We start from the raw sequence: 27,622 nt of genomic DNA, 5'->3' as shown, positions 1-27,622 counted from the left end.
ATAATTATGTGCCAGATACTATACAGAATGAAAACTGGAGGAAAGTCCATTAAGGAAATGGCTAATTATAGTCACTCAATGGAAAAATCAGGTATCCACTGAGGTTTGTTTTTTTGTTGTCGGTGTTTTGTTTTTTGTTTTTGTTTTTGTTTTTGAGACAAGGTCTGGCTCTACTGTCCAGGCTGGAGTGCAGTGGCACAATCTCAGCTCACTGCAACCTCCACCTCCCAGGCTCAAGCAATTCTCATGCCTCAGCCTCCTGAGTTGCTGGGACTACAGGCACCCGTCATCACACCCTGCTGATTTTTGTATTTTTGTAGAGACAGTGTCTCCCTATGTTGCCCAGGCCGACCTCAAACTCCTGGGCTCAAGTGACCCTCCTGCCTTGAACTCTCAAAATGCTGGAATTAGAGGCATGAGCCACAGTGCCTAGCTGAGATTTTTTTTCACTAGACTACTTTTTTTTACAGCAGTTTTAGGCTCATAGCAAAACTGCCTGGAAAGGGCAGAGTTCCCACTACCCCTTCCCCCACAAGCACAGCCTCCCCCACCATCAACATCCCACACCAGGATGGCGCATTTGATACAAAGAATGAACCTACACTGACACAGCATCATCACTCAGAGTGCACAGTTTACACTAGAAATTATTATTTTTAACAACGTGAAAAAATGCTTATAATATGTCTAAAATTATAGGTAAAAACATGACTACATATGGGCAAGTCTAGAAAGAACACATAAGAAATCAAAGAGTTATTTTCTTAAGTTAGAATTATGGGTAAGTTTAAGAATCTATAGCTAAAATAACTGGCAAAAAAAGAGAAAAAAGAAGAATCTAGTTTCCAAACTCTCAGTAATGCTATATTACCTTTACAATAAAAAGGGGTGAAAAGGAGCAAGAAGAGGACTGACCCTTCAATTCTGGTTTATTCCAAGAAGAAATGGAACACATGGAATGAAAATGATTTTTTTTCTTTAACCCTAATGAAGAAAAAATAGAATTTTGAATTGTGGAATGTTACTATTTACTTTTCTTTCCAAACAAGGATATTAAAGGATCAGTCAGGATTCTTCTGGTCAGTCCCAAGGACACTTATGCTTTAATTCGTAAGTATCAAGAAGGCTTTGTAAAACACAGACTAAACACAGAACACCTCCCCATTACATCACATACATCAATGTAATGGTCCATCTAAAACACAAAGCACTTAAACTGATTCAAAGAACACAACCAACAGCAGTTTCCATAAGCTGTGCTTTGGGCTAGGTCCTCTTCTTTTTTTTTTTTTTTGAGACAGAGTTTCGCTCGTTACCCAGACTGGAGTGCAACGGCGCAATCTCGGCTCACCGCAACCTCCGCCTCCCGGGTTCAGGCAATTCTCCTGCCTCAGCCTCCTGAGTAGCTGGGATTATAGGCACACACCACCATGCCCAGCTAATTTTTTGTATTTTTAGTAGAGACAGGATTTCACCATGTTGACCAGGATGGTCTTGATCCCTTGACCTTGTGATCCACCCGCCTTGGCCTCCCAAAGTGCTGGGATTACAGGTGTGAGCCACCACGTCCGGCCAGGGGCTGGGTCCTCTTCTATTAGGTTCTATTAGATCCTTCTTTTTCCCCACAGCTCCGAGTAACCTTCTGTGGCTGTCCTACCATCTACTCTATTTCTATCCTACCACTATTCGTGAGCTAACATTTCATACTATAGATTTTTTTCCTTCTTTTTTTTTTGAAGCACTGTGGTTTGTAACATTTCACACTATATTGAACTACTGAAGTACCTATGTATCTAGTATCAAGGACAACATCTAGTTTCTCCACACCTACACACTTATGAACACACACATTTACTTTTTTATACTACCCATTCTTGCCCTTGTACTTCACGCAGAAAATTCACTCGCACCTTAAACACCTCAATTTTTCCTTTGCTTATATTAAAAAATATCAATAGCCTGGGCATGGTGGCTTATGCCTGCAATCCCAATACTTTGGGAGGCTGAGGCAGGTAGGTTGCCTGAGCCCAGGAGTTACAGACCACCCTGGCCAACATGGCAAACCCCCATCTCTACCCAAAAAACTAAACAAAAATTAGCCAGGCATGGTGGTCTGTGCCTGAGAAATCCCAGCTACTCAGGAGACTGAAATCACAGGATGGCTTGAGCCCAAAAGGCGGAGGTTGCAGTGAGCCAAGTTTGCACCACTGCACTCCCACGTGGGCAAGAGCAAGATCCTGCCTCAATAAAATAAATAAATTTTTGTAAAAGAGAAAAAATACTCTGAAATACTCAAATGTCACTTTTTCTAAAAAAGAGGCTTTCTCTAAAAATAGGTTATCGTTCCATTATTCTCTACCATAGAGGTAGCCTGTTCACTTAACTTCATAGTATTCATTATAATTTATAATTACATATTTAATTATTGCTTATTTCTATCACCACTACCAAAATGATACACGAGGATTAAGAATTAGGTATATTCGCCGAGTGCGGTGGCTCACGCCTGTAATCCCAGCACTTTGGGAGGCTGAGGCGGGTGGATCACAAGGTCAAGAGATCGAGACCATCCTGGTCAACATGGTGAAACCCCGTCTCTACCCAAAATACAAAAAATTAGCTGGGCATGGTGGTGCATGCCTATAATCCCAGCTACTCAGGAGGCTGAGGCAGGAGAATTGCCTGAACCCAGGAGGGGAGGTTGCGGTGAGCCAAGATCACGCCATTGCACTCCAGCTTGGGTAACAAGAGCGAAACTCCGTCTCAAAAAAATAATAATAATTAGGTATATTACCAAAATCAAGTACAGTGCACTGCACCCTAACCTGTACAATTTTTCTTTGATTATTTCCTTTCTGTTCTTGTCCACACACATATGCTTCATTCAGCCAACCTCTACTTAATGCCCACAATATGCCAGCCCTTGTGCCAGGTTTTGGGATACAAACAAAATCCCTTTTCTCAAGGAGCTCATAATCTTGTGAAGAAGAGAAAGAAGATTTACCACACAAGAAAAATAACTGAACGTCACATTCTAAAAATGCTGAAAAGGTCACTCACCACAAATAAATAAACACAACCCCAGTATTAGCAAGGATGTAAACCTATGAAAACTAACACACTGCTCATAGTAGTATAAAATGGTACAACCACTTTGGAAAAATATTTGGCAGTATCTACCAAAGCTGAATGTGTATACATCCTATAAGACTCAGCAATTCCATTTCTAACTACATATCTCAATAGAAATGTGTACATATCCTTACCAAAAAACACATACAAGAATGTTCATAGCAATACTACTCATAAAAGCCTCAAACTGGAAAAACAATCCAAATATTCATCAACAGAATAACAGATAAAGGAACTGTGGTATATTCACATAATAAAATACTATGCAACAAGGAGAACGAATATACTATTACTATAAAAACTACATGGCCTGGGCACAGTGGCTCACACCTGTAATTTCAACATTTTGTAGGCTGAGGTAGGTGGATCACTTGAGGACAGGAGTTCAAGACGAGTCTGGCCAACATGGTTAAAACCTCGTCTCTACTAAAAATACAAAACTTAGCCAGACATGGTGGTGTATGCCTGTAATCCCAGCTATTCAGGAGGCTGAGGCAGGAGAAATCTCTTGAACCCAGGAGGTGGAGGTTGCAGTAAGCCTAGATCCCACCACCGCACTCCAGCCTGGGTGACAGAGCAAGACTCTGTCTCAAAATATAAAAATAAAAATAAAAAAGAATGACAGAGGCAGAGAAGTAGAAAATGGGTGCCGGGAGGAATTCAAGCAATTCTTGAATTCTACAGGTGTGTGCATCTGCTCCTTTTAGCAACGGTAAGCTCCACCAGGGCACAGCCCATCTTCTACATCCTTCATTTTCTGTCCCAACGCTCAACATCATTCTGGGCATGAACTCACTACTCAATAAAAACTAGGTGGATTTTTTTTTTTTAAAAGAAGACAACTTTGGAGAAGGTCCAAAAAAAGAACCACAGGAATGATCAAAGGGATGAATAAAAGGTCCTAGTGGAAAGGTCAAAAGGAATTTAGGCTGTTTAGCTTGGAGAAAAGGCAACTGAAGAACTAAAGAGTAACTCAGAATAACAACACTTAAGTTGGAAGAAATCGCAAAGATATTCTGGTCCAACCTTTTCACTTCACAGATGAGGAAACTAAGACCAAGGGAGAGGTTGCTACTTGGTAAAGGTAATTTTAGGACACCATTTTTTTTTTTTTTTTTAGTTTTGTTTCATACAGCGAGGAGAAAAAACTTCCCCAAGTAACAGAAACATAAATAGCAACAAAAACAGCAATTGCAACTTACTGAAGATCTCCTATATGCCCAGTACCTACCTACATGCTTGGTGTTTTACTTATGTTATTTCACAACAATCTTACAGATACTATATTTTCCTCTATTTTTTTTGAGATGGAGTATCACTGTTGCCCAGGCTGGAGTGCAGTGGCATGACCTCGGCTCACTGCAACCTCCACCTCCTGAGTTCAAGTAAGTCTCCTGCCTCGGCCTCCCAAATAGCTGGGATTACAGACATGTGCCACAACGCCAGCTAATTTTTGTATTTTTTTTTTTTTTTGACAGGAAGTAAATTTACTGGTGAATATTAAGACGGGGCGGCACAGTGGAAACCCTCATGAATGCAGGGCCTGCCACTTGTCCAGAGGGCCACGAATGGGGATGTACTTAACCCCACAGCCATCTGGGTTGAGCTGCTTCTCAGCCACCATGTCTTCAAATTCATTGGCATTGAACTTGGTAAATCCCCATTTCTTTGAAATGTGGACCTTCTGGCGGCTAGGGAACTTGAACTTGGCCCTGTGCAGGGCCTCAATCACATGCTCCTTGTTCTGCAGCTTGGTGTACCCGGTTGGACATGATAACTTGGCCACAGTGCCCTGGGGCCTTCCAAAGCCACCTCGCATGCCTGTTTAGAGCCTACACTGAGGTAGTACAAGGTCAGAGACATGAACATCCATCTGAAAGGCTTGTCTCCAAGGTCCCTTAGAGCAACCCATGCAAGAAACAGGCTGCATTACACTACCAAGGAAGCTGCTGTTTGCAGCCATTGCACACTGGGCCCCCAGGAGGAAAGGAAGCCAGTCGGCTTAAGTTAAGCCAACTGCAGAATCTTAAGCCAGGCTGCAGAATTTTTTGTAATTCTTTAGTAGAGATGGGGTTTCACGATGTTGGCCAAGCTGGTCTCAAACTCCTGACCTTAAGTGATCTGCCCACCTCGGCCTACCAGAGTGCTGGGATTACAGGTGTTAACCACTGCCCCCGGCCTTGTTTCTATGATTCTGACTACTTTAGGATATTTCATGTGAGTGGAATCATACATTTTTGTTCTTTTATAACTGGCTTATGCTTATTTCACTTAGCATAATGTCCTCAAGGTTCATCTATGGTGTAGCACATGACAGGATTTCCTTCTTTTCTTAAGGCTGCATAGTATTCTATTTTATATATACATTTTGTTTTTTTTTTTTTGTTTTTGTTTTTGTTTTGAGACAGAGTCTTGTTCTCTCAACAGGCTGGAGTGCTGTGGCGTGATCTTGGCTCACTGCAACCTCTGCCTCCCAGGTTCAAGCGATTCTCCTGCCTCAGCCTCCTGACTACCTGGGACTACAGATACTCACCACCATGCCCAGCTAATTTTTGTATTTTTAGTAGAGACAGGGTTTCACCATGTTGGCCAGGATGGTCTCAATCTCTTGACCTCGTGATCTGCCCACCTTGGCCTCCCAGAGTGTTGAGATTACAGGTGTGAGCCACTATGCCTGGCCCTGATTCCTTTTATTGGAGAGCAGTATTTAGAAATCAAGATCTGGGTACCAAGTGTGCATGAGCCTATTGTTGAACTCTACTCAGGCCTTTGAAGGAAGCTTGATATAGGGGACAGAAGATAGCTTTGAGTGCATATTCTAGTCCTTAATGAACTTTACTTCTTTGAGCCTTTCTGTCCTAATTCTAAAATAGGAACAAATAGCCCAGGCACAGTGGCTCATGCCTGTAATCTCAGCACTTTTGGAGGCCAAGGTGGGAGGATCGTTTGAGGCCAAGAATTTGAGACCAGCCTAAGCAACATACTGAGACCCCCATCTCTACAAAAAAATCCAGAGTAGCTAGATCTTTGTGGTTCCAGCTACTCTGTGGGATCCCCCACAGGAGGATCCCTTGAGCCTAGGAGGTCAAGGTTGCAGTGGGCCATGACCACATCACGTACTCCAGTCTTGGCAACAGAGCAAGACCCAGTCTCCAAAAAAATAAAAAATGAAGTAGGAGGGCTGGTGTGATGGCTCATGCCTGTAATGCACGGTGGCTCATGCCTATAATCCCAGCACTTCGGGAGGTCGAGGCAGACAGATCACGAGGTCAGGAGATTGAGACCATCCTGGCCAACACGGCGAAACCCCATCTCTACTAAAAGACAAAAAATTAGCCAGGCATGGTGGCACGCACCTGTAGTCCCAGCTACTTGGGAGGCTGAGGCAAGGTAATCAGTTGAACCCAGGAAGTGAAGTTGCAGTGAGCCAAGATTGTACCACTGTGCTCCAGCCTGGTGATAAAGTGAGAATTCCGTCTCAGAAAAAAAAAGCAAAAATTAGCTAGGTGTGGTGACAGGCGTCTGTACTCCCAGTGCTTGGGAGGCAATGAAAGAAAATCATTTGAACAGGAGGCAGAGGTTGCAGTGAGCTGAGATCGCACCCTGCACTCTAGCATGGGTGACAGAGTAAGACTCTGTCTAAAAAAAATAAATAAATAATAAAATAAAATAAAGAAAAAAAGAGGCCGGGCACGGTGGCTCACGAGGTCAAGAGATCGAAACCATCCTGGTCAACAAGGTGAAACTCTGTCTCTACTAAAAAAAATACAAAAATTAGCTGGGCACGGTGGTGCGCGCCTGTAGTCCCAGCTACTCAGGAGACTGAGGCAGGAGAATTGCTTGAGCCCAGGAGGCAGAGGTTGCGGTGAGACGAGATTGTGCCATTGCACTCCAGTCTGGGTAACAACATCGAAACTCTGTCTCAAAAAAAAAAAAGGAAGGAAAAAGAAAATATTACACAAACTCAAACTGAGAAACATTCTAGAAATAACCAACTCTTCAAAAGTATCTAAATGTTAAGAATAAAAAGAATAAGAAAATGTGGCCAGGCACAGTGGCTCACGTGTACATTCCCAGCACTTTGGGAGGTCAAAATGGCTGCATCACTTGAGGTCAGGAGTTTGAGACCTGTTCACCAAATGGTAAACCCATCTCTACTAGAAATAAAAGCAGCCAGGTGTGGCGGCGCACACTGGTAATCCCAGCTGCGTGGGAGGCTCAGGTGAGCGGATCACTTGAACCCAGGAGGCAGAGGTTGCAGGGAGCCAAGATAGTGCCACTAGACTCCAGCATGGACTACAGTTAAAAAAGGATTAAAATGTAACAGATCAGAGAAGACTTAAGGACATATGACAACTGGATTTGTTATCGCAGACCCAAAAAGGTCATTTATGAAAAAAAGCTTGACAAAACTGGAACAAATAGACTAATTAACAGTATTATTGCAATGTTAAATTCCTGGTTTCATTAACTGCACCATGGTTATGTAAGATGTTAACATTAGGGGAAGCCAGATGAAGGCTATTTGGGAATGCTACTATTTTCACAACTCTAAGTCTAAAATCATTTCAAAATTTAAAAAATGTTTTTTAAGTAGACAGACTTCAAGGGCTATTTAAGAGAAAGCTGCAGACACAAACAAAAAAAAAGAAAAAATAGAAAAGACAAAGCTACAAATACAATGTCTTTAGCTCTTTGAAAACAATAATAGGATTATAGCATTGGACATTATCTTACAGATACCTGATACTACCACTCGTCCAAGGAAGGATTCCTTTATGTCAGGACCTTGACATACATTCATCCTACCACTGCCTGTGTATCTCCATTAAGAGTGAATTTACTATGTGAGAATGCAGCCCACACATCCCATTACACACAATTCTAATTAACAAAATTCTTCCTCATTCTGAGCCAAATGTTCCTCCCTGTGAGATATACCTGAGGATGCCATTCTGAAGCAGAAGTTTCCAACCAGAGGACCTCAAAGATGCGGAAGAGACTCCAGTAAGTTACAGTCGATATGTCAAAAGATCCAGTTTATTTACAATGACTAAAATTACATCTGGTCAGCATGAGATAAATCACCTTGAGTTATTTACATAAATGCTTTGCTATAATGCTGTCCCAGAGCCTAATACAGTACCCAGTACATATTAGGTACTCAAGAAACATTTACTGACCCAAAGAGTAGGACAAAGGTCAGAGATTCGTATAATGACTTCTTTTCCCCTACCATCTACGCACATACAAATAAATTAAAATTTTATGCAAAAAATAATAGAACACAGCCCCAACTCTGAAAAGAAATAGCTGCATAACTACACAAAGTAGATACCTCTTCTGCATGCATATTCTCCATTCATTCAACATACACTTAGTGACCACAGTGTGCCACGCATAGTGAAAAGACCAGGAAATACAGGAAAAACACAAGACATCCTCAGAAGGGCAACGCTTACACATTAATTGGAGGGAATTTTAAAGTAGATTTATATATAAGTTACATAAATAAATTACATAATACATACAATTACATATAACAAACATATTTTTTTTTTTTGAGACGGAGTTTCGCTCTTGTCACCCAGGCTGGAGTGCAATGGCGCGATCTTGGCTCACCGCAACCTCCGCCTCCTGGGTTCAGGCAATTCTCCTGCCTCAGCCTCCCGAGTAGCTGGGATTACAGGCACGCGCCACCATGCCCAGCTAATTTTTTATATTTTTAGTAGAGACGGGGTTTCACCATGTTGACCAGGATGGTCTCGATCTCTTGACCTCGTGATCCACCCGCCTCGGCCTCCCAAAGCAAACATATTTTTAATTGCATCAAATATGAAAAAGAAAGTTAATGGCTACAGGTAAAAATCATAAATTGGTAAGAAAAATGAGTTCCCAATAGATAAATGGAGAAATGCTATAAGCATACAATTTTTACAAACTGAAAACAACTGATCAACACAGAAAAATGTAAAGCCCTGAGAGCTAAACAAAGAAATACAAGGTAACAGCTTCTACCCATTTATTTAAGCTAAAAAAAACTCAATTGAGGGAGGTAATCACGAAAAACTAGTTATATATACATTGCTGGTGGCAGCATAAATTAAAACAAACTTTTGAAGAGACAAATTGCTCACACTCTTTTAACCCAAAGTATGCCTTCCTAGGAATTTAATGGGGGGGGAGGAATTTAATAAGTAATTAAAAGTAAGAAAAAGGTAGGGTGCAATGGCTCAGGCCTGTAATCCCAGCACTTTGGAAGGCCGAGTAGGGCGATCATGAGGTCAGGAGATCGAGACCATCTTGGCTAACACAGCGAAACCTCGTCTCTATTAAAAATACAAAGTATTAGCCCGACATGGTGGCACACACCTGTAGTCCCAGCTACTCAGCAGGCTGAGGGAGGAGAATTGCTTGAACCCGGGAGGTGGAGGTTGTGGTGAGCCAAGATTATGCCATTGCACTCCAGCCTGGGCAACAGAGTGAGACTCCCATCTCAAAAAATAAAAAATAAAATTAAGAAAAAAGTATGTGCTAAGACAATAATAAGAAAATTAAGGCTTATAATGGCCAAAAAAAAGGGAAATAATTTTCATATCAAAGCCTAAGTAAATAAAATATGTGGCCACTAAATTTTTAATTACAAATCTATCGAAACAATATTAATAATGTCCATTCTAATAAGTGAAAAGGTACCAGAATATAAAATTGTGTGGCCATTTGTTACTGTACTCCAGGAATAAAATCACACATCCACACACCCACATCCACACGCTCCTCCACACACAAACACGGGCTGAAAAATACCAGCAGAGCTGAAAATACGTTTTCAGATTTGAAGTTGTAGGTAATTTTTATTTCCCTTATTACTAAAGAATTAACAAAAATCAGGAGGGAAAAAACTCATGCAAGGTCCAAGGTAAACTACATTATAATGAATTAGGTTGTCAATGGTAAACAAATAATTGTTTCTTGGATTTTATATTCATATAAAGGAAAAAGAAATAATTCTCACGCACAAATAAAAGTAGCACAAGGTGGCTACAAAAAGAAAACTGAATAAGGTTAACTCTAAGATGAATATCTGGAAAAACTCCCTAACAGTAAAAATCATCAGACTGTAGCATGGTATCCTAGGCTAAGTTCCACTGCTAGGGTATTTAGAAGCAACGCCCTAGACACCATACTTTAGGAATCAGTCCTAAGCTGACACCACAGAGACCCAGAGTGGTCTCATCAGGTTTTTTTCCATCACACAATTTGGTTGGCTAATCTATAAATACATGACATTTGCACATAAACATTCAGGTTTTCTTTTGAAAATACTAAGCAAAAGAACAACAAATCTTACCTGGGAAGTGCCAGACAGAGCCCTGCCCCACTGTCCTTGGGTAGGAGACACAGGTATCAATTGGCTGCATACTGGAACCCACTGGAAAATGCTCGTCTGATTCCTCTAGGGAAAGAAAATAATAATCTATCAGGAATCTAAATCATACTAAATCCTACATGGAAGGCAGGTATAAAGGATACAATGTACCTGTGACATTGTAATATAATTAGAAATACATATTTGGTCTTCATCTTTAGTTCCTAGCACAGAGCTCCTAAAACCCTTGGAATTTCCGAGTGATGGGGGTGTCTGTAACTCATAACAAGCCCCTTTCAACCATACCTGAGTTTATGCTAATGAGGTGATTCATGCAGGATGGAGGCTAGTTGCCAGAGAAACCAACCACAGGAGTAGAGGGTTAGAACTCCCTCACGGCATCCCCACCTCCAGGAGACTAGATGGATCAGAGACTGAGCCAATCACCAATACCCAATGATTTAATCAATCATGCCAACAATAAGCCTCCATAAAAATTCTAAATGACAGGGTTCAGAGAACTTCTGGTAAAGATGAAAAAATCTTTTTTCTATACTCAACACTCCACTTCTGACACTAAATATGCTTGGTGGAGGGGGTCTCCACACCAAGCAATTCTCCAATTCTCTGCAGACACCAACTGGGTGTCCTACAATTTAACTTAATTCTTACACTAACTGCCTGGAGGCAGCAGAGACCTCACAGCTCCAACAGGATTGTCCCAAACTTCATTTTTTTTTTTTTTTGAGATGGAGTTTTGCTCTTGTTGCCCAGGCTGGAATGCAATGGCGCAATCTCAGCTCACCGCAATCTCCGCATCCCGGATTCAAGTGATTCTCCTGCCTCAGCCTCCCATGTAGCTGGATTACAGGCCCGTGCCTGTCCCCGACTTCAGACTCCAATCACAAGTAGCGAGTCTCCAGGTTACTCACACTTTTGTCCAACTTGTCTATAAATTGGGGATTCCCACAACTGCCTTGTCAGATTCAGTAATTTGCTAGAATGGCACAACAACTCAGGGAGGCACTTCCTTACCTCCTCTAACCCCTATCACTTTGCAAGGGTTTCAAGGGCTCTGTGCAAGGAACCAAGGATAAAGATCAATTATATATTTCTTCTCTCATAATATCATATCTGGGTTGCAGCCAACATGCCAGGAGGGTGGCACACTCTAATTCCACAGGGACAGAAACGACTGCACTCAGGACCGTTCCAGACTTGGCCTTTAGCACCTAACTTTAGAAATCCTGCCAGAATGGGGTATCACATGAATGAAGAACTTACCAGCTTATTCTAAAGGATATACCTTGGGAACAGCCAAATGGAAGCGATGCAAAAGATGAGGTATGGGGTGAGAGCTTGCTCTCCGGGTGTGCCAACCTCCCTACACTTTGATATGTTTACCAATCCAGAAGCTCTCCAAACCCAAGGACTTCTATGGAGGCTTCATTATATAGACATGATTGGCTATCACTGGCCATTGGTGATTAGCTCAATCTCCAGCCCCTCTCCCCTTCCAAAAGTTAGGAAGAAGTGGGAGAAGCTAAAAGTTCCAACCTTCTACTCATACATATTTGTTCCTCCAGCAACCAGCCTCTACCCTCCAAAGACCATTCCAGACCTGGCCTTTAGTACCTAGGTACCTTCAGTACCTCAAAGAGTCATCTCATTAACATAAACTCACAGCAGGGCATAGAAGCTCATGCCTTCGAGTCCTATTATCTCAGCACTTCCAAGAGGCCAAAGCAGGAAGTCAAAACCAGCCTGGGCAACAAAGTAAGACCTTCAACTATACAAAAAAAAAAAACCCATAAACTCGGGTATGGTTGAAAGGGACTTACTATAAATAACAAAAGACACTCCTTTCATCCCTATCACTCTGCAAGGGTTTCAAGAGCTCTGTGCCAGGAACCAGGGATAAAGACCAAATATATATTGCTTCTCTCACAACATCTGGGTTGCAGCCACATGCCAGGAGGGTGGCACACTCTAATTCCCCAAGGAGAGGAGCGACTGCACTCAGGACCATTCCAGACCTGGCCTTTAGTATCTACGTTTAGAAATCCTGCCAGAATGGGGTATCACATGAATGAATAACTTCCAAAATGGGACCAAGAACAAGTCTCCACATGCTCATCTCTCCAAGGATAAGACGTACCACTGCCTACTACTGGTTCCACAGACTAAAGTAATTCTGGTAATAGGTGACTCAAGCAGTGGGCATGGGCTCCCTCTGGGAAGAGAAACAAAATAAGCAGACTTCTGGCACTTTACAATTAGATTATAATTCAAGTTACAGTTTGCAATGTCTTTTTTTTTTTCTTTTTTTTTTTTTTTTTTTTTTTGAGCTGAGTTTTGCTTGCTCTGTTGCCTAGACATGAATGCAGTGGCACAATCTCGGCTCACTGAAACCTCCACCTCCCGACTTCAAGCAATCCTTGTGCCTCCGATTCCCAAGTGTCTGGGACTATAGGAGTGAGCCACCACATCTAGCTAATTTTTGTATTTTTAGTAAAGACAGGGTTTCACCATGTTGGCCAGGCTGGTCTCAAACTGCTGACCTCAACTATCCACCCACCTTGGCCTCCCAAGGTGCTGGGATTATAGATGTAAGCCACTCTGCCTGTCCTTTTTTTTTTTTTTTTAAAAGAGACGGGGTTTCACTACATTGCCCAGGCTGGAGTGAAGTGCCTAGTCATGGTGTTAACATTGTACACTACAGCCTCAAATGCCTGATGTCTGGGCTCAAGTGATCCTCCTGCTTCAACCTCCCAAGTAGTTGGGACTAAAGGCTTGCAATGCTGTGCCTGGCCTACAATGTGTTTTTCTTTCTTTTTTATTTTTATTTTTGAGATGGAGTTTTGCTCTTGTTGTCCAGGAACAAGTTGAAGCCCAGTGATCTCAACTGGACTTCAGGCTGAAGTCCAATGATCTCGGCTCACCACAACCTCCTCCTCCCAGGTTCAAGTGATTCTTCTGCCTCAGTCTCCCAAATAGCTGGGACTACGAGCATGTGCTACTGTGCCCAGCTAATTTTGTATTTTTAGTAGAGATGGCGTTTCTCCATGTTGGCCAGGCTGGTCTTGAACTCCTGACCTCAGGTGATCCACCCACCTTGCCCTCCCAAAGTGCTAGGATTACAGGGGTGAGCCACCACGCCCAGACTACAATGTGTTTTCATAAACACTGACTTACCCAATCTTCACAGAATCCCTTTATAGCAAGGAATGCTGGAATCATCATTGTCCCCAAAATGAAGAGGAAACTAGGGGAGAAGTTTTACAGTGGGAAAACACATGTGGGCAACTTGATTTCCAAGACAGGAGAGATTAAATGGCTGTTCAAGCTGAAACTGAGATTCATATTTTCCCTCTAACAGAAGCTCACTTCAGAAAGGTCTCTTGGCCAAAGTGAGAGGCTAGGCTGAGAGCTCTGTCTTGCTAAATGAGAAGTCTACTTTATGAATCTGAAATACATTCCACTGTATAAATGATAGCCATATACGTAGCACTGGAAATTTTAATTTTAGGAACCAACTCTAGGGATCCGAGGGTTTTCTTCACTTGACCTGTAGACGTTATAGGACCATAATGAGGACCGGATACATAAATCACTTGAAAATCCTTTGCCAAGTATAATGTACAACACAGTTGGCCCTCCATAGCTATGGGTTCTGCATCCATGGATTCGGCCACCCACAGATTTAAAATATTCAGAAAAAAAAATGCCGGGCATGGTGGCATATACCTGCAGTCCCAGCTACTCGGGAGGCTGACACATGAGACTTGCTTGAACCCAGGAGGCAAAGGTTGCAGGTGAGCAGAGACTGTGCCACTGCACTCCAGCCTGGGCAACAGAGACTCTGTCTCAAAAAAAAAAAAAGCCATATTAAACATGTAGACTTTTTTTTCTTGTCATCATTCCCTAAATAATACAGTATAGCAACTATTTACATAGCACCTACATTGTATTAAATGGAAGTAATCTGGAGATTATTTAAAGTACATGGGAGGATACACATAGGTTATATGCACATACTATGCCACTTCCTATCAAGGACTTGAGCATCCATGGATTTTGGTACCCAAGGGAGGTCCTAGAACCAATCCCCCAGGGACACTGAGGGACACTGTACTAGGAGTTTAAATTCAGCTACTCTAATTTATCTTTTCAAGTAATTTAACCTCTATGACTTTCAGTTTCCTCGCAGCAATGATCAGTAATACCTAATGAGCACTTCATGGCAGGCACTTTTCTGGTACGTTACATATATGAACTCATTTAAACTTCACAAGCACCACTAATGACCTAGATATACAATTATCCCATTTATACAAAAAAGGAAGCTGAAGTATGGAGAGCATAAGCAACCTCCCACCGTCACATAGTTCTAACAGCAGGATTAAGACATGAACCCAGGCAACCCAACTCTAGAATCCATGCTCATTTATGGGATGAAAGGCTAAAGAGAGTATTTGCAAGGTACCCTCTAGCTCTAACACTATATGACCTAGTCTGGAACCAATTAAAACAGCATATTGTGGAAAGTGCCACATATTTACAGGCAGAAAGCACTGTTCAGAATCTACATATTAAACACCTCTGTGAGCCTTGGTTGTCTCTTTTTATCAAAAATAAAGATAAAATCCCTGTTTCTCAGGACATTCTTTAAAATTAACAAATGTACCTTGCAGTACATTCAGCACAATATTAAGCTGAATCTGAATCTCCATTTCTTTGAGTAGTAAGAAACAACTAGAGGTGGGATGGAAAAGGGCATTAGATTTTTAAACCTACAGATGCTTTCTACAGTGTCTCACAGTTCTAAAATTGTATAATTGCCACTTACAGCACCTTATATTTCAAACGAAAAGTGGAGCTAAAAATATTTTATTTGAGCTGAGGTTTGATCGGTTGAAATGGTTTTCCAAATGAGAGACAGTCACTGGTGTTTTGTTTTACCAACACTGACAGATTTGCCAGAATCATTCAATGTCAGATGTTCCTGTCCTAAAAATGTTAAGTATGGAATAGGAGGAAACTGCTTCAGATTCAGGGCCAAAGGCAGGGGGTGGGAGGGCTGGGGGGGCAAGAGGAAATTACAAGTTGAAACAATGCAAACTTTTGGAAGATTTTCTGAAGAATTTCATCATGTTATTATTTCCAATGTCAACAAAATTTTTCTCTGTAATTTTGGCTCCCATTGGTCTTAGGCCAATACTTTTAAATCAGTTCTTATTAGAAGAAAGGAACAATCAGCTGTTCTTTCCTTCTCCAATCCTACAACAATTCTTGTCCAAATCCTTAACTGAAACTGCTAAAGGGTAGCAGAAAGTGTAATCCGAAATCTTCCATCAAAGAGCAGTGAACTGGTTACTCAACAATCTGGGCCTCCATTTTCATTTATGAAAAATGGGAATAATAAAAGCTATCTCACAGGAGCGTTCCCAGGAACATTTCTAAAAGCACTTTGATAACAGAAAATCATACACAAAGGCATCATTGTTACGAACAACGGTTACCAAATTATGCAAGCCCCACTTTCGCCAGCAAACTGTCAGAGAAGCAAGAACCATTTTCTTAAAATACTGTTTGGAACCTAGCATTCATTCCCTTTCTCAAAAGCTTGCAGTAATTCCAAGGACCTCTTTATTGAAACCTGAACCCCTAATCCTTACTGGTCTTTAACAAGTGGACCCCTCTAAATTCATAATACTTACTGTGTTCCCCACTTAGCAGTTTCAAAAACCTGACTCAGATTCTCTGGTTTGGGAATCACTGCTCCACTCCATACAAGCTAACTGCCTTGAGGCAATTTCCTCTGGGACTCTCCTCTTCACTCCAACCCAAACTATAAACTCAATTGCTTCAAGAAATCTGTCTAGGCCAGGCACAGTGGCTCAGGTCTGTAATCCCAGCCTTTTGGGAAACCAAGGCAGGCAGATCACCTGAGGTCAGGAGCTTGAGACCACCAGCCTGGCCAACAGGGCAAAACCTCATGTCTACTAAAAATATAAAAATTTTGTATTTTTAGTAGACAGGGGGGCAGGTGCCTGTAATCCCAGGTACTAGGGAGGCGGACGCAGGGAGAATCACTTAAACTTGGGAGATGGAGGTTGCAGTGAGCCAAGATTGTGCCACTGCACTCCAGTCTGGGCAACACAGACTCTGTCTCAAAAGAAAAAAAAAAGAAGGACTGGGTAGAGTCAGTGAACTGGGTAGAGTCAGTAGAATCAGAAGCTGGCCTCTAGAAGCATATATATTTTTTGAGACAGAGTCTCACTCTGTTACCCATGCTGGAATGCAATGGTGTAATCTCTGCTCACTGCAACCTCTGCCTCCCAGGTTCAAGCAATTCTCCTGTCTCAGCCTCCTGAATAGCTGGGATTACAGGCACACACTGCCATGCCCAGCTAATTTTTGTATTTTCAGTAGAGATGGGTTTCACCATGTTGGCAGGCTGGTATCGAACTCCTGACCTCAGATGATCTGCCTGCCACAGCCTTCCAAAGTGCTGGGATTACAGGCATGAGCCACCATGTCAGCCTCTATTCAGTCCTTTTTCTTTTCCACTTCTTCCAACACTTCATCTATAAACATAAATCTGTGGAAGTACTTATCTCTCTCTTTAGGTGCTAATGCATTAGGCCTATAAAACAATTAGCACATCTCAACTTCTCCCAAGGTCAAAAAACATTTATAGCCATTTCCAGTGGCAAAGAATATTCTTAGGGTAAACGCACTGTTACTAAGTGGGAACTCGTTTCATTGTCATTTTGCCAACACTTCAAAACCAAAATTTTTAAGAGACACTTCACGTTTTTGTTTCCCATGCATTTGTTAATTGCAGTGATTTTTTTACATCAGAACCTCAAAATATTCTGACATACCAACTCTTGTATTGACTAACCTCTAATCAGTCCACTGAAAGGCCTGTTTTTACATGTGGTTTTATAAGATACATAGTATTTTCCTTGGCTCATTCATGAGCTAGAAAAAGATTTACAGGTGTAGTGGATTCTAGTTATTTACCATAAAATCACCACAAACACTGAGTTAGCAAATATGAAACCATTGCTTCTAAAGGAAATGCCAGTCTTAGGTTCCGGCAAGCCTCTGGTAACAGCATTCATCAAGCAATCAATATATAACCTTGTTTTACAGGCTTCTGTGGAAAGGCATCCTATTTAATATACATTGTTGGCACAGTAACAAGACTCAAAGCCAACAACACGATAACTCACTCCTTAACAAAATTTAATAAACATATTTTTCCGTAAGGCACATTGTGGCCTTCTTGTACTCAGCAATGCTAGACAACATTTTCATACTACAGTTGGGGGATATTTTAAAGAAGGGATTCACCAACTGAAGCACAAAAATATGAAAAATATCCACTAGAAAGACCGTGAAAAGAATACTTGTTTACAGTACGAAAACTGAAGGCTGGCCGGGCGCGGTGGCTCACGCCTGTAATCCCAGCACTTTGGGAGGCCGAGGCGGGTGGATCACGAGGTCAACAGATCGAGACCATCCTGGTCAACATGGTGAAACCCCGTCTCTATTAAAAATACAAAAAATTAGCTGGGCATGGTGGCGCGTGCCTGTAATCCCAGCTACTCAGGAGGCTGAGGCAGGAGAATTGCCTGAACCCAGGAGGCACAGGTTGCGGTGAGCCGAGATCGTGCCATTGCACTCCAGCCTGGGTAACAAGAGCGAAACTCCGTCTCAAAAAAAAAAAAAAGAAAGAAAGAAAGAAAACTGAAGGCTGGGCTCAGTGGCTCACGCCTGTAATCCCAGCACTTTGGGAGGCTGAGGTGGGCAGATCGTGAGGTCAGAAGCTCAAGACCAGCCTGGCCAAGATAGTGAAACCCCGTCTCTACTAAAAATACAAAAAAATTAGCTGGGCATGGTGGCGTGCACCTATAATTCCAGATACGAGGGAGGCTCAGGCAAGGAGAATCGCTTGAACCTGGGAGGTGGATGTTGCAGTGGGCCGAGATCATGCCACTGCACTCCAGCCCAGGCAACAGTGCAAGACTGTCTCAAACAAACAAACAAAAAAGAACTAAAACACCTAAACAAGAAGGCAGAATGTTATCCCACCTCAGCTAGGGACATGCACATTGGCAGCTCAAATTTCTCACCCCTTGCAAATGTCCGCAAATGACTACAAAAGTGCCATGAGTATTAATTTTGGGGTTTCAAATAAATTCTAGCAACTAGGTGAGTTCACAAATACAGAATCTGTGAAAAATGAAAATCAATGATAAACATGAAATCCGCTGTATATAATCACTGGTGGTGCCTGTATGCTGACTAATTCAGTTCCACAGTCCAAAGAACAGTTTGATACTCCAGTAACAAACCTTCCCTCCAGTTACAATGTGGCATGCTATAATGCAAAAGGATATTTCCACAGTGTGAAGAAGAGAATGTTTAACCATTCCTTCAAAAATTACTGAATAAAGGGCGGGCATGGTGGTTCACGCCTGTAATCCCAGCACTTTGGAAAGCTGAGGTGGGTGGATCACTTGAGGTCAGGAGTTCAAGACCCACCTGACCCCATCTCTACTAACAAATATATATAAGATATATAAACTAGCCAGGCATGGTGGCACATTCCTGTAATCCCAGCTACTCAGGAGGCTGAGGCACAAGGATCACTTGAATCTGGGAGGGGGAGATTGCAGTAACCAGAGACCATGCCACTGCACTCCAGCCTGGATGACAGAGCGAGACTCCATCTCAAAAGAAAAAAAAATTATTGGTGGGGCATGGTGGCTCACACCTGTAATCCCAGCACTTTGGGAGGTTGAGGGAGGTGGCTAGTGAGGTCAAAAGATTGGGGCCATTCTGGCCAACATGGTTAAACCCCGTCTCTACTAAAAATACAAAAATTATCCGGGTTTGTGATGCACACCTGTAGCCCCAGCTATTCAGGAGGCTGAGGCAGAAGAGTCACTTGAACCCAGGAGGTAGAGATTGCAGTGAGCTGAGATCACACCACTGCATTCCAGCCTGAGCAAAAGAGCAAGACTATCTCAAAAAAAAATAAACAGGCCAGACATGGTGGCTCACACCTGTAATCCCAGCACTTTGGGAGGCCAAGGCAGGCAGATCACAAGGTTAGGACTTCGAGACCAGCCTGATCAATGTGGTGAAACCCCATCTCTACTAAAAGGCATGGTGGCAAGTGCCTATAATCCAAACTACTTGGGAGGTTGAGGCAGGAGAACTGCTTGAACCTGGGAGGCGGAGGTTGCAGCGAGCCAAGATCATACCACTGCACTCCAGCCTAGGCAACAGAGTGAGACCCTGTCTCAAAAAAATAAATAAATAAATAAATAAATAATTACTGAATATACTGCCTCCTCCCACTTTGTTGGGAGTATTCAATCTGAGCTTTCAAAAACTGATTACATACTTGAGTAAATCAATAAATACATTAAGGGTGAGGGGTCAGGTTTCTATCAGAGAAAGGAGTTAACAAATAAGGCAAGGCAAAAGAGTAGAATAAACCCTGTGGTATTAGAATGGATTTAGAATAACTGGTGTGGGCTTTTAATATATAAAGAAAAAGATATAGGCACGTTTATGTGTATATATAGAATATAGACATAGATATATTTCCTACCCACATCCTGATAGGGCCTGTAGACCTTGACACTCCAGTAGCAATGAGCACATGTAGCACCCAGATCTGGTTTCTAAATAGCAACAGCCACTAAAAGGAACTAGTCTCCTCTGGAAAAAAGTTGACTCCAGAATGGGGATGATGTTTATCAAAGTCTTACAAAGAACTGGCATTATTTGATCTGTCTGATAGTTCTTTAGAAGGCCCTATTTCAAGGCTGTCTTAGAAAACTCACCCAGTGCGAAAAAACCTTTTCCCCAGCAGCACCAGTTGAAAACAAATAAAGGTAACCGTTTGACTTCATGGCTTCCTGAGGCAGTGAATAACAGGTGGAGAAAACAAAAAGCTAACCCAAAAAGCTTTAAAGGAAAACCTGGGGAATGAGATGTCCACAGGGGGTTAGAAAAGCCCCAACATATTTCTGGGCATCTAGGAACCCATGAACATACCCAGGTCTGAACACATACCCAAAGCTGTGCACATGCTCAGGAAAGACCTAAGAATGTCTCTTACTTGTGGTTGACCTTGAGGTTCTGCACAGCAGAAAGTGAAGGTTAAGGTAGTGCTGTCAAATGCCTGGCAGAGTGTTACAGGTGCATTCCAACATGTACACAGAGGCCCACAGCAAAAACTGGGATACGTACTGCTTCCAGGCAGTGAGAATCGAATTTTAAGAAATTTAAAGAAATTAGTTAAATCATTACCTAACCACTAGGCTATGTAAGCAGAGACTTCGGTGGCCACAAACAACAAAGAATACAGACTACAGAATCAATTCAGTGAAGTCACTAAACAAAAATACAACAAATCCTGGGAAGAGAAACAATCTGATTTCCAGAGTTGCCACATTATTTAAAATTTCCAGTTTTCAACAGCAACAAAAAAGGAAGTATGAGAACAACATCTCACCAAAGAGAATATCAACAGAAAGAGAAGTTATTTTTTTAAAAACAAAATAAATTCTAGAACTGAAAAATCCAATAACTAAAATAAAAAATTCATTTGTCCTTGCCAGTAGAAATAAAAAAAAAGAGAATTATGAAAATAAATTTTAAAGACAACATTTTTAAAAAATAAAATAAAATAATAAATTCATTAGAGGGGCTCAACAGCAGATTTGAACAGGCAGAAGAAAACAATCAGTGGTTTTAAGCCAGGTGCAGTGGCTCCTGCCCATAATATCAGTACTTTGGGAGGCTGAGGAAGGTGGATCACAAGGTTAGGAATTCAAGACCAGCCCGGCCAACATTGTGAAACCCCGTCTCTACTAAAAATACAAAAATTAGCCGAGTGTAGTGGCACATGCCTGTAGTCCCAACTACTCGGGAGGCTGAGGCAGGAGAAACACTTGAACCAGGAGGCAGAGGTTGTAGGGAACAGACACCATGCCATTGCACTCCAGCCTGGGTGACACAGTAAGACTCTCTCTTAAAAAATAAAAAAAAAAAAATCAGTCATCTTGAAAATCTACATGAAGAAATAAAGTAGACTGGTAAAGGTAGGTAACTGCTTAGGTAAATAAAAAGTACAGTATAGGCTGGGCACGGTGGCTCATAACTGTAAACCCAGCACTTTGGGAGGCTGAGGCAGGCAGATCATGAGGTCAGGAGTTCAAGACCAGACTGGCCAACATGGTAAAACCCCGTCTCTACTAAAAATTACCTGGGCATGGTGGCTCGTGCCTGTAATCCCAGCTACTTGGGAGGCTGAGGTAGAAGAACTGCTTGAACTGGGACCTGGGATACACTATCAATGGATTTTTTATTTGTAATTCTTTTTATTTTTCTAAATTAAAAGACAACTACAAGAAGAAATAATTACAAATCTACATTAGTAGGCATATAACATATAAAGTTATAATTTAGATGACAATAACACCACAATGTTGGGGAAGGAACAGAGCTATACAGAAAGAAAGTCTTTACATATTACTGAAATCAAGTTGGTATTAATCCGAACAAGACTGTTATGAATTAAGATGTTCACTGTAATCCCAGGGCAACCACAAAGAAAACAGCTCGTAAAATCTTATAACATGTACACAAATTAACTCAAAATGGATAAAAGACCATAATGTAGGATCTAAAATAAAACTTTTAAAAGAAAACTTACGGGAATGGCTTCATGACATTGGATTTTGCAATGATTTATTGGATATGACATTTAAAAAGTAGGCAACAGGCTGGGCATGGTGGCTCACACCTGTAATCCCAGCACTTTGGAAGGCGGAGGCAGGCAGATCACTTGAGGCCAGGAGTTCGAGACCAGCCTGGCCAACATGGCAAAACTCCTTTTCTACTAAAAATACAAAAATTAGTCAGCATATGCCTATAATCCCAGCTACTCAGGAACAGTAGGTTCAGTTCTCCTACTGAGATAGAACTGCTTGAACCCGGGACACAGAAGCTGCAGTGAGTCTAGATTGTGCCACTGCACTCCAGCCTGGGTGACAAAGCAAGATGCTCTCTCAAAAAAAAAAAAAAGAATAGGCAATAAAAGAAAAAAATAGGTTGGACTTCATCAAAATTAGAAACTTTTGTGTACCAAAGAATAGTATCAGCCAGGTGCGGTGACTCACAACTAAAATCCCAGCACTTTGGGAAGCCCAGGTGGGCGGATCACCTGAGATTGGGAGTTCGAGACCAGCCTGACCACCATGGAGAAACCCGGTCTCTACTAAAAACACCAGAAATTAGCCGGGCATGGTGGCACATGCCTGTAATCCCAGCTATTCGGGAGGCTGAGGCAGAATAGCTTGAACCTGGGAAGTAGAGGTTGTAGTGAGCCAAGATCACAACATTGCACTCCAACATGGGCAACAAGAGCGAAACTCCACCTCAAAAAAAAAAGGAAGAATAGTATCAACAGAGTGAAAAAGCAGCCCCTAGGATAGAAACCATACATGCAAATCATATATCTGATGAGGGACTGATATTCAAAATATATTTTAAAACTTGCCAAGTGTGGTGGCTCATTCCTATAATCCCTGCATTTCCGGAGGTAGAGGCAAGTGGATCACCTGAGGTCAGGAGTTCAAGACCAGCCTGGCCAACATGGCAAAACTCCATCTCTACTAAAAATACAAAAATTAGCTGGGCGTGGGGAGTACACACCTATGATTCCAGCTACTCAGGAGACTGAGGCAGGAGAACCACTTGAACCATAGAGGTAGAGGCTGCAGCAGGCTGAGATCGTGCCACCACACTCCCGCTTGAGTGACAGCAAAATTCCATCTCAAAAAATAAAAATAAAAATGTGTATGTATATATACATATATATACACACACACATTATACACATATACATATAAACATACATACACATGTGTATATATATATATTTCTTTATATATGTTTCTGTATATATATACATATATATAAAACAACCACAACTTGATTACCAAAAACTCGCTTGAAAAACAAGCAAAGGACTTGCACCTTGGACACTTCTCCAAAGAAAATATACAAATGGCTTTTAAGAACATGAAGACATGCCCAATATCACTAGTCACTAGAGAAATGTAAATCAATACTATAATGAGATACAACTTCATACCCATTAGAATGTCTACTGGTAAAAAAGAGAAAATAAGGCCACATGTAGTGATTCATACTTGTATAATCCTACCACTTCTAGAGGCCAAGGCAGGAGGATCACTTGAGCTCAGAAATCTGAGACCAGCCTGGGCAACAAAGCAAGACCTCCTCTCTACTAAAAGTTTTAAAAATTAGCTGGGTGTGGTGGCACACACCTGTAGTCCCAGCAACTTGGGAGGCTAAGATGAGAGGATCACTGAGCTCAGAAGTTGAGGCTGCAGTGAGCTGTGATTGGGCCACTGCACTCCAGCCTGGGTGACAGAGCAAGACTTTGTCTCAAAAACAAACAAAAACCAGAAAATAACAAGTGCTGCAAGGATATAGTGATACTGGAACCCTTGTGCACTGCTGGCGAAAATGTAAAACAGTGTATCTGCTGTGGAAAACAGTAGGACAATTCCTCACAAATTAAACAGGCTGAACATAGTGGCTCACACCTGTAATCCCAGCACTTTGGGAGGCCAAGACAACAGGACTGCTTGAGCCCAGGAGTTCAACACCAGCCTGGGCAACATAAGGAGACCCCCATCTCTACAAAGAAGAATAAAAAATTAGCCTGGTGTGGTGGTGCACACCTGTGGTCCCAGCTACTCAGAAGGCTGAGGTGGGAGGATCACTTGAGCCCATGAGGTCAAGGCTGCAGTGAGCTATGATTGAGCCACTACACTCCAGCCTGCATGACAGAGCAAGGCCCTATCTCCAAAAAAAAAGACAGAAAATTCTGACACATGCTACATGGATGAACCTTGAGGACACTATGCTAAATGAAATAAGCAGTCATAAGAGTCAAATACTGTATGATTCCACTTACATGAGGTACACAGAGTAGGTAAGCTCAGAGACAGAAAGTAGAACGGTGGCTGCCAGGGGTTGGGGAGAAAAGACTGGAGAGTTAACAGCTTCGGAGTTTCAGGTTTTTATTTTTTGGGGGTTTTTTATTTTTGGTTTTTTATTTTTTTTTTGAGACAGAGTTTTGCTCTGTCACCCAGGCTGGAGTGCAGTGGTGCAATCTCAGCTCACTGCAACTTCAGCCTCCCTGGTTCAAGCTCCTGCCTCAGCTTCCCAAGTAGCTAGGATTACAGGTGCATGGCTAATTTTTTGTATTTTTAGTAGAGATGGGGTTTCACCATATTAGCCAAGCTGGTCTCGAACTCCTGATCTTGTGATCCACACACCTTGGCCTCCCTAAGTGCTAGGATTATAGGCATGAGCCACCACACCTGGCCCTCAGAGTTTCAGTTTTATAAAATGAAAAGAATTCTGTGGATGAGGGTGGTAAAAATGGCACAACAATGTAAATGCACTCAATACCACAGAACTGTACACTTAAAAAGTTTAAAAGGTAAATTTCGTTATATGTATCTTACCACAAGTTTTTTTCTAATTCTCTAAAGTACAGGGCGGCTTCCTACAATTTTTACTATTTCCAAAGAAAAGCAAAAATGATGACCAATACCCAGGACAACTCCTAAAACCATAACCATGTTCAGTTCCACTGATCAAATGTCCAGTCTCTCTGCTATAGTCACTCAACAATAGCAGTGTTTCAGTTTCCTCCTCCTTCCCAAATCCATCACTGGAGAAGGGAAAATATTGGCTGACAAGACAAAAAGAGGGAAAAATAAGGCAAGACTAACAAGAATGTTTCAGAAATACTTTTTTTTTTGAGACAGAGTTTCACTCTTTCACCCAGGCTGGAGTGCAGCGGTGCTATCTCTGCTCACTGTAACCTCCATGTCCTGGGTTCAAGTAATTCTTCTGCCTCAGCCTCCCAAGTAACTGGGATTACAGGTATCCATTACCAAGCCCAGCTAATTTTTGTATTTTTAGTAGAGATGGGGTTCACCATGTTGGCCAGGCTGGTATTGAACTCCTGACCTCAAGTGATCTGCCTTGGCCTCCCAATGTGCTAGGATTGCAGGCGTGAGCCACTGCATCTAGCCAGGAATATTTCCCTACGCTTCAATTTTCTTATCTGTAAAATAGAGGAAATAACATGCTCTGTTTTCCAAAAGGATGTTGTAAGGATTAGGTAAATTCACATTTATAAATATTCTAAAGTGCTTAGCACATGGTAAGTGCCCTATAAAATGTGGCTCAGGCCTTAAATCCCAGCACTTTGGGAGGCTGAGGCGGGTGGATCAAGAGGTCAGGGTTCAAGACCAGTCTGGCCAACACGGTGAAACCCCATCTCTACTAAAAATACAAAAATTAGTTGGGTGTGGTGTTGCATGCCTGTCATGCCAGCTACTTGGGAGGCTGATGCAGGAGAATCACTTGAACCTGGGAGGCAGAAGTTGCCACAGGTCAAGATTGTGCCACTGCACTCCAGCTTCGGCAACAGAGCAAGACTCCATCTCAAAACAAAACAAAAAAAAAAACTAAAGTGGGGAGGAAAAAAGAAACTAAATTCAGAACATCCTAATTGCCATTTTCCCAGCAGTCCTCATTTCTGAATCAATTTCTGCCCTGAAATCAAACACTTCACCAAGTGAATCTTTCTGGCAGTTATAGGGGCTATTCTACAAACAAATATTTATTGAACAGCAATCAAGGGTATCTCACTCTGCTAGGCTGGCAAGGAATACAAGAAGTAAAACTGTTATCCTTGCAAGCCACATATAAAAAGATCAAAAACACAAATGTAAAATAACAATTCAAAAAATACCCAGAGGCAGGAATAGACCATGTCTACTATGAAAAATGTAGTACTCAGTTTTTGAAGACTCGCTAAAATTATAAACTCTCCCATCCCTCCATGATAAAAAACTAAGCTCTGTACCCTAACGTTTTTTCTGCTGCCACTTTCTTTTCTCCTTTAACTCCTAGAGGAAAAAGTATGCTAGAAGAATCAGGACTGAATCTCAAGAGATGCAGTAGTTTCATACACAGGTGCCAAAGAGTCTAGTAGTCTTTCCTTACTTCATTCATTTATTCAACAAGTAATCACTTAACACCTATGATGTGCCATACACCATGCGAAGCAAAGTGAAAACGACCGAGACAGACACGGCTCCGATTCTCACCCAACTTTCAATCTAATCAGCTAAATTTCATCTAACTGATACAGTTAAAAACTGACTTATGACCTATGAAAGAAACCCAGAGAATTTCAGAATCTAAAGGGACTGCAGGAGATAAATCTCCTCGTTTTTCACATGGGGACAATGAGGTCCAAAAGTGACTTGCTCAAAGTCATCCTGTGCATCAGTGACAGACAAGGACTAGAACCCAGGTCTCCTGAAAATCAGTGTCCTACGTCCTCCTTTCCCTGAGGGGAAGCAGTCACATGGGGGAAGGAAGGAAAAGCAAACCCCATCAAATAAAGGACAGATGTCACTCTTCCCTTCCTCGAAGGAGCGGCGAGCTAAGGTCCAAACGGGGATGGGAAGAGGTAGGAAGCTGCCTCAGTTTCCCCAAGGAAAAGCAGCCACGCAGCCTAGCTACAACACAGGTTCCCTCCTGCACTTCCTTCCCATTCCTCCCGCCCTGCCTTGTCGAACTCCAACCCGGGACCCAGAGGGCTACCGTAGAAAATGACTCCTTCACTCACAAGGACTCGCACCAGCAACGCCATGTTCCTCAATAACCACTTCCGGGTGAAGAGTGAGCTTCCGGTGTCCCCGCCGACACCACCCCTTTTCTACGTCCTCCTTTTGCTGGCGAACGACGGACAGGAAGAGCGCAGGCGCAGAGAGTTGATGTGCGCACGCGCGGTTGTCTTATTGGCTGTGTGCGAGGCGGTAGCGCCCGGGACTCGCATCCACGCTGTCCCTCCGGCCGCACGTCACAGTGGCTCAAATCATTCCCCCACGCCCGTCTCCTTGACCCCAGACCTCGGTGCTTTTCCTATCCCTCTCTTATTCCCCCACCCAACCCAGCCTTACT

General features: G+C 42.2%; 1 protein-coding gene and 1 pseudogene across 8 annotated transcripts in view; both read right to left on the bottom strand.

The window, feature by feature from the left end:
• UQCC1 (ubiquinol-cytochrome c reductase complex assembly factor 1) overlaps positions 1-27,325 on the bottom strand; it is a 115,497-nt gene extending 88,172 nt beyond the window's left edge. For all 8 annotated transcript variants that reach the window (XM_054255066.2, XM_078371049.1, XM_002747246.5 and 5 more), the window contains exons 1-2: positions 27,288-27,325; positions 10,484-10,588 (exon numbers count right to left, since the gene is read on the bottom strand). In XM_054255066.2, the coding sequence (XP_054111041.2) occupies positions 10,484-10,588; positions 27,288-27,311 (129 nt within the window). In that variant the 5' untranslated portion in view covers positions 27,312-27,325. The remainder of the gene's footprint in view (positions 1-10,483; positions 10,589-27,287) is intronic.
• Positions 5,013-5,154, bottom strand: LOC118154335 (small nucleolar RNA SNORA70; annotated as a pseudogene).
• Positions 27,326-27,622: the final 297 nt, after the last annotated feature.

Source organism: Callithrix jacchus, chromosome 5 (genome assembly GCF_049354715.1).
Source record: "Callithrix jacchus isolate 240 chromosome 5, calJac240_pri, whole genome shotgun sequence".
Lineage (NCBI taxonomy): Eukaryota > Metazoa > Chordata > Mammalia > Primates > Cebidae > Callithrix > Callithrix jacchus.
The sequence above is the reverse complement of the archived record's forward strand: the minus strand, read 5'-3'. Positions and strand labels throughout refer to the sequence as shown.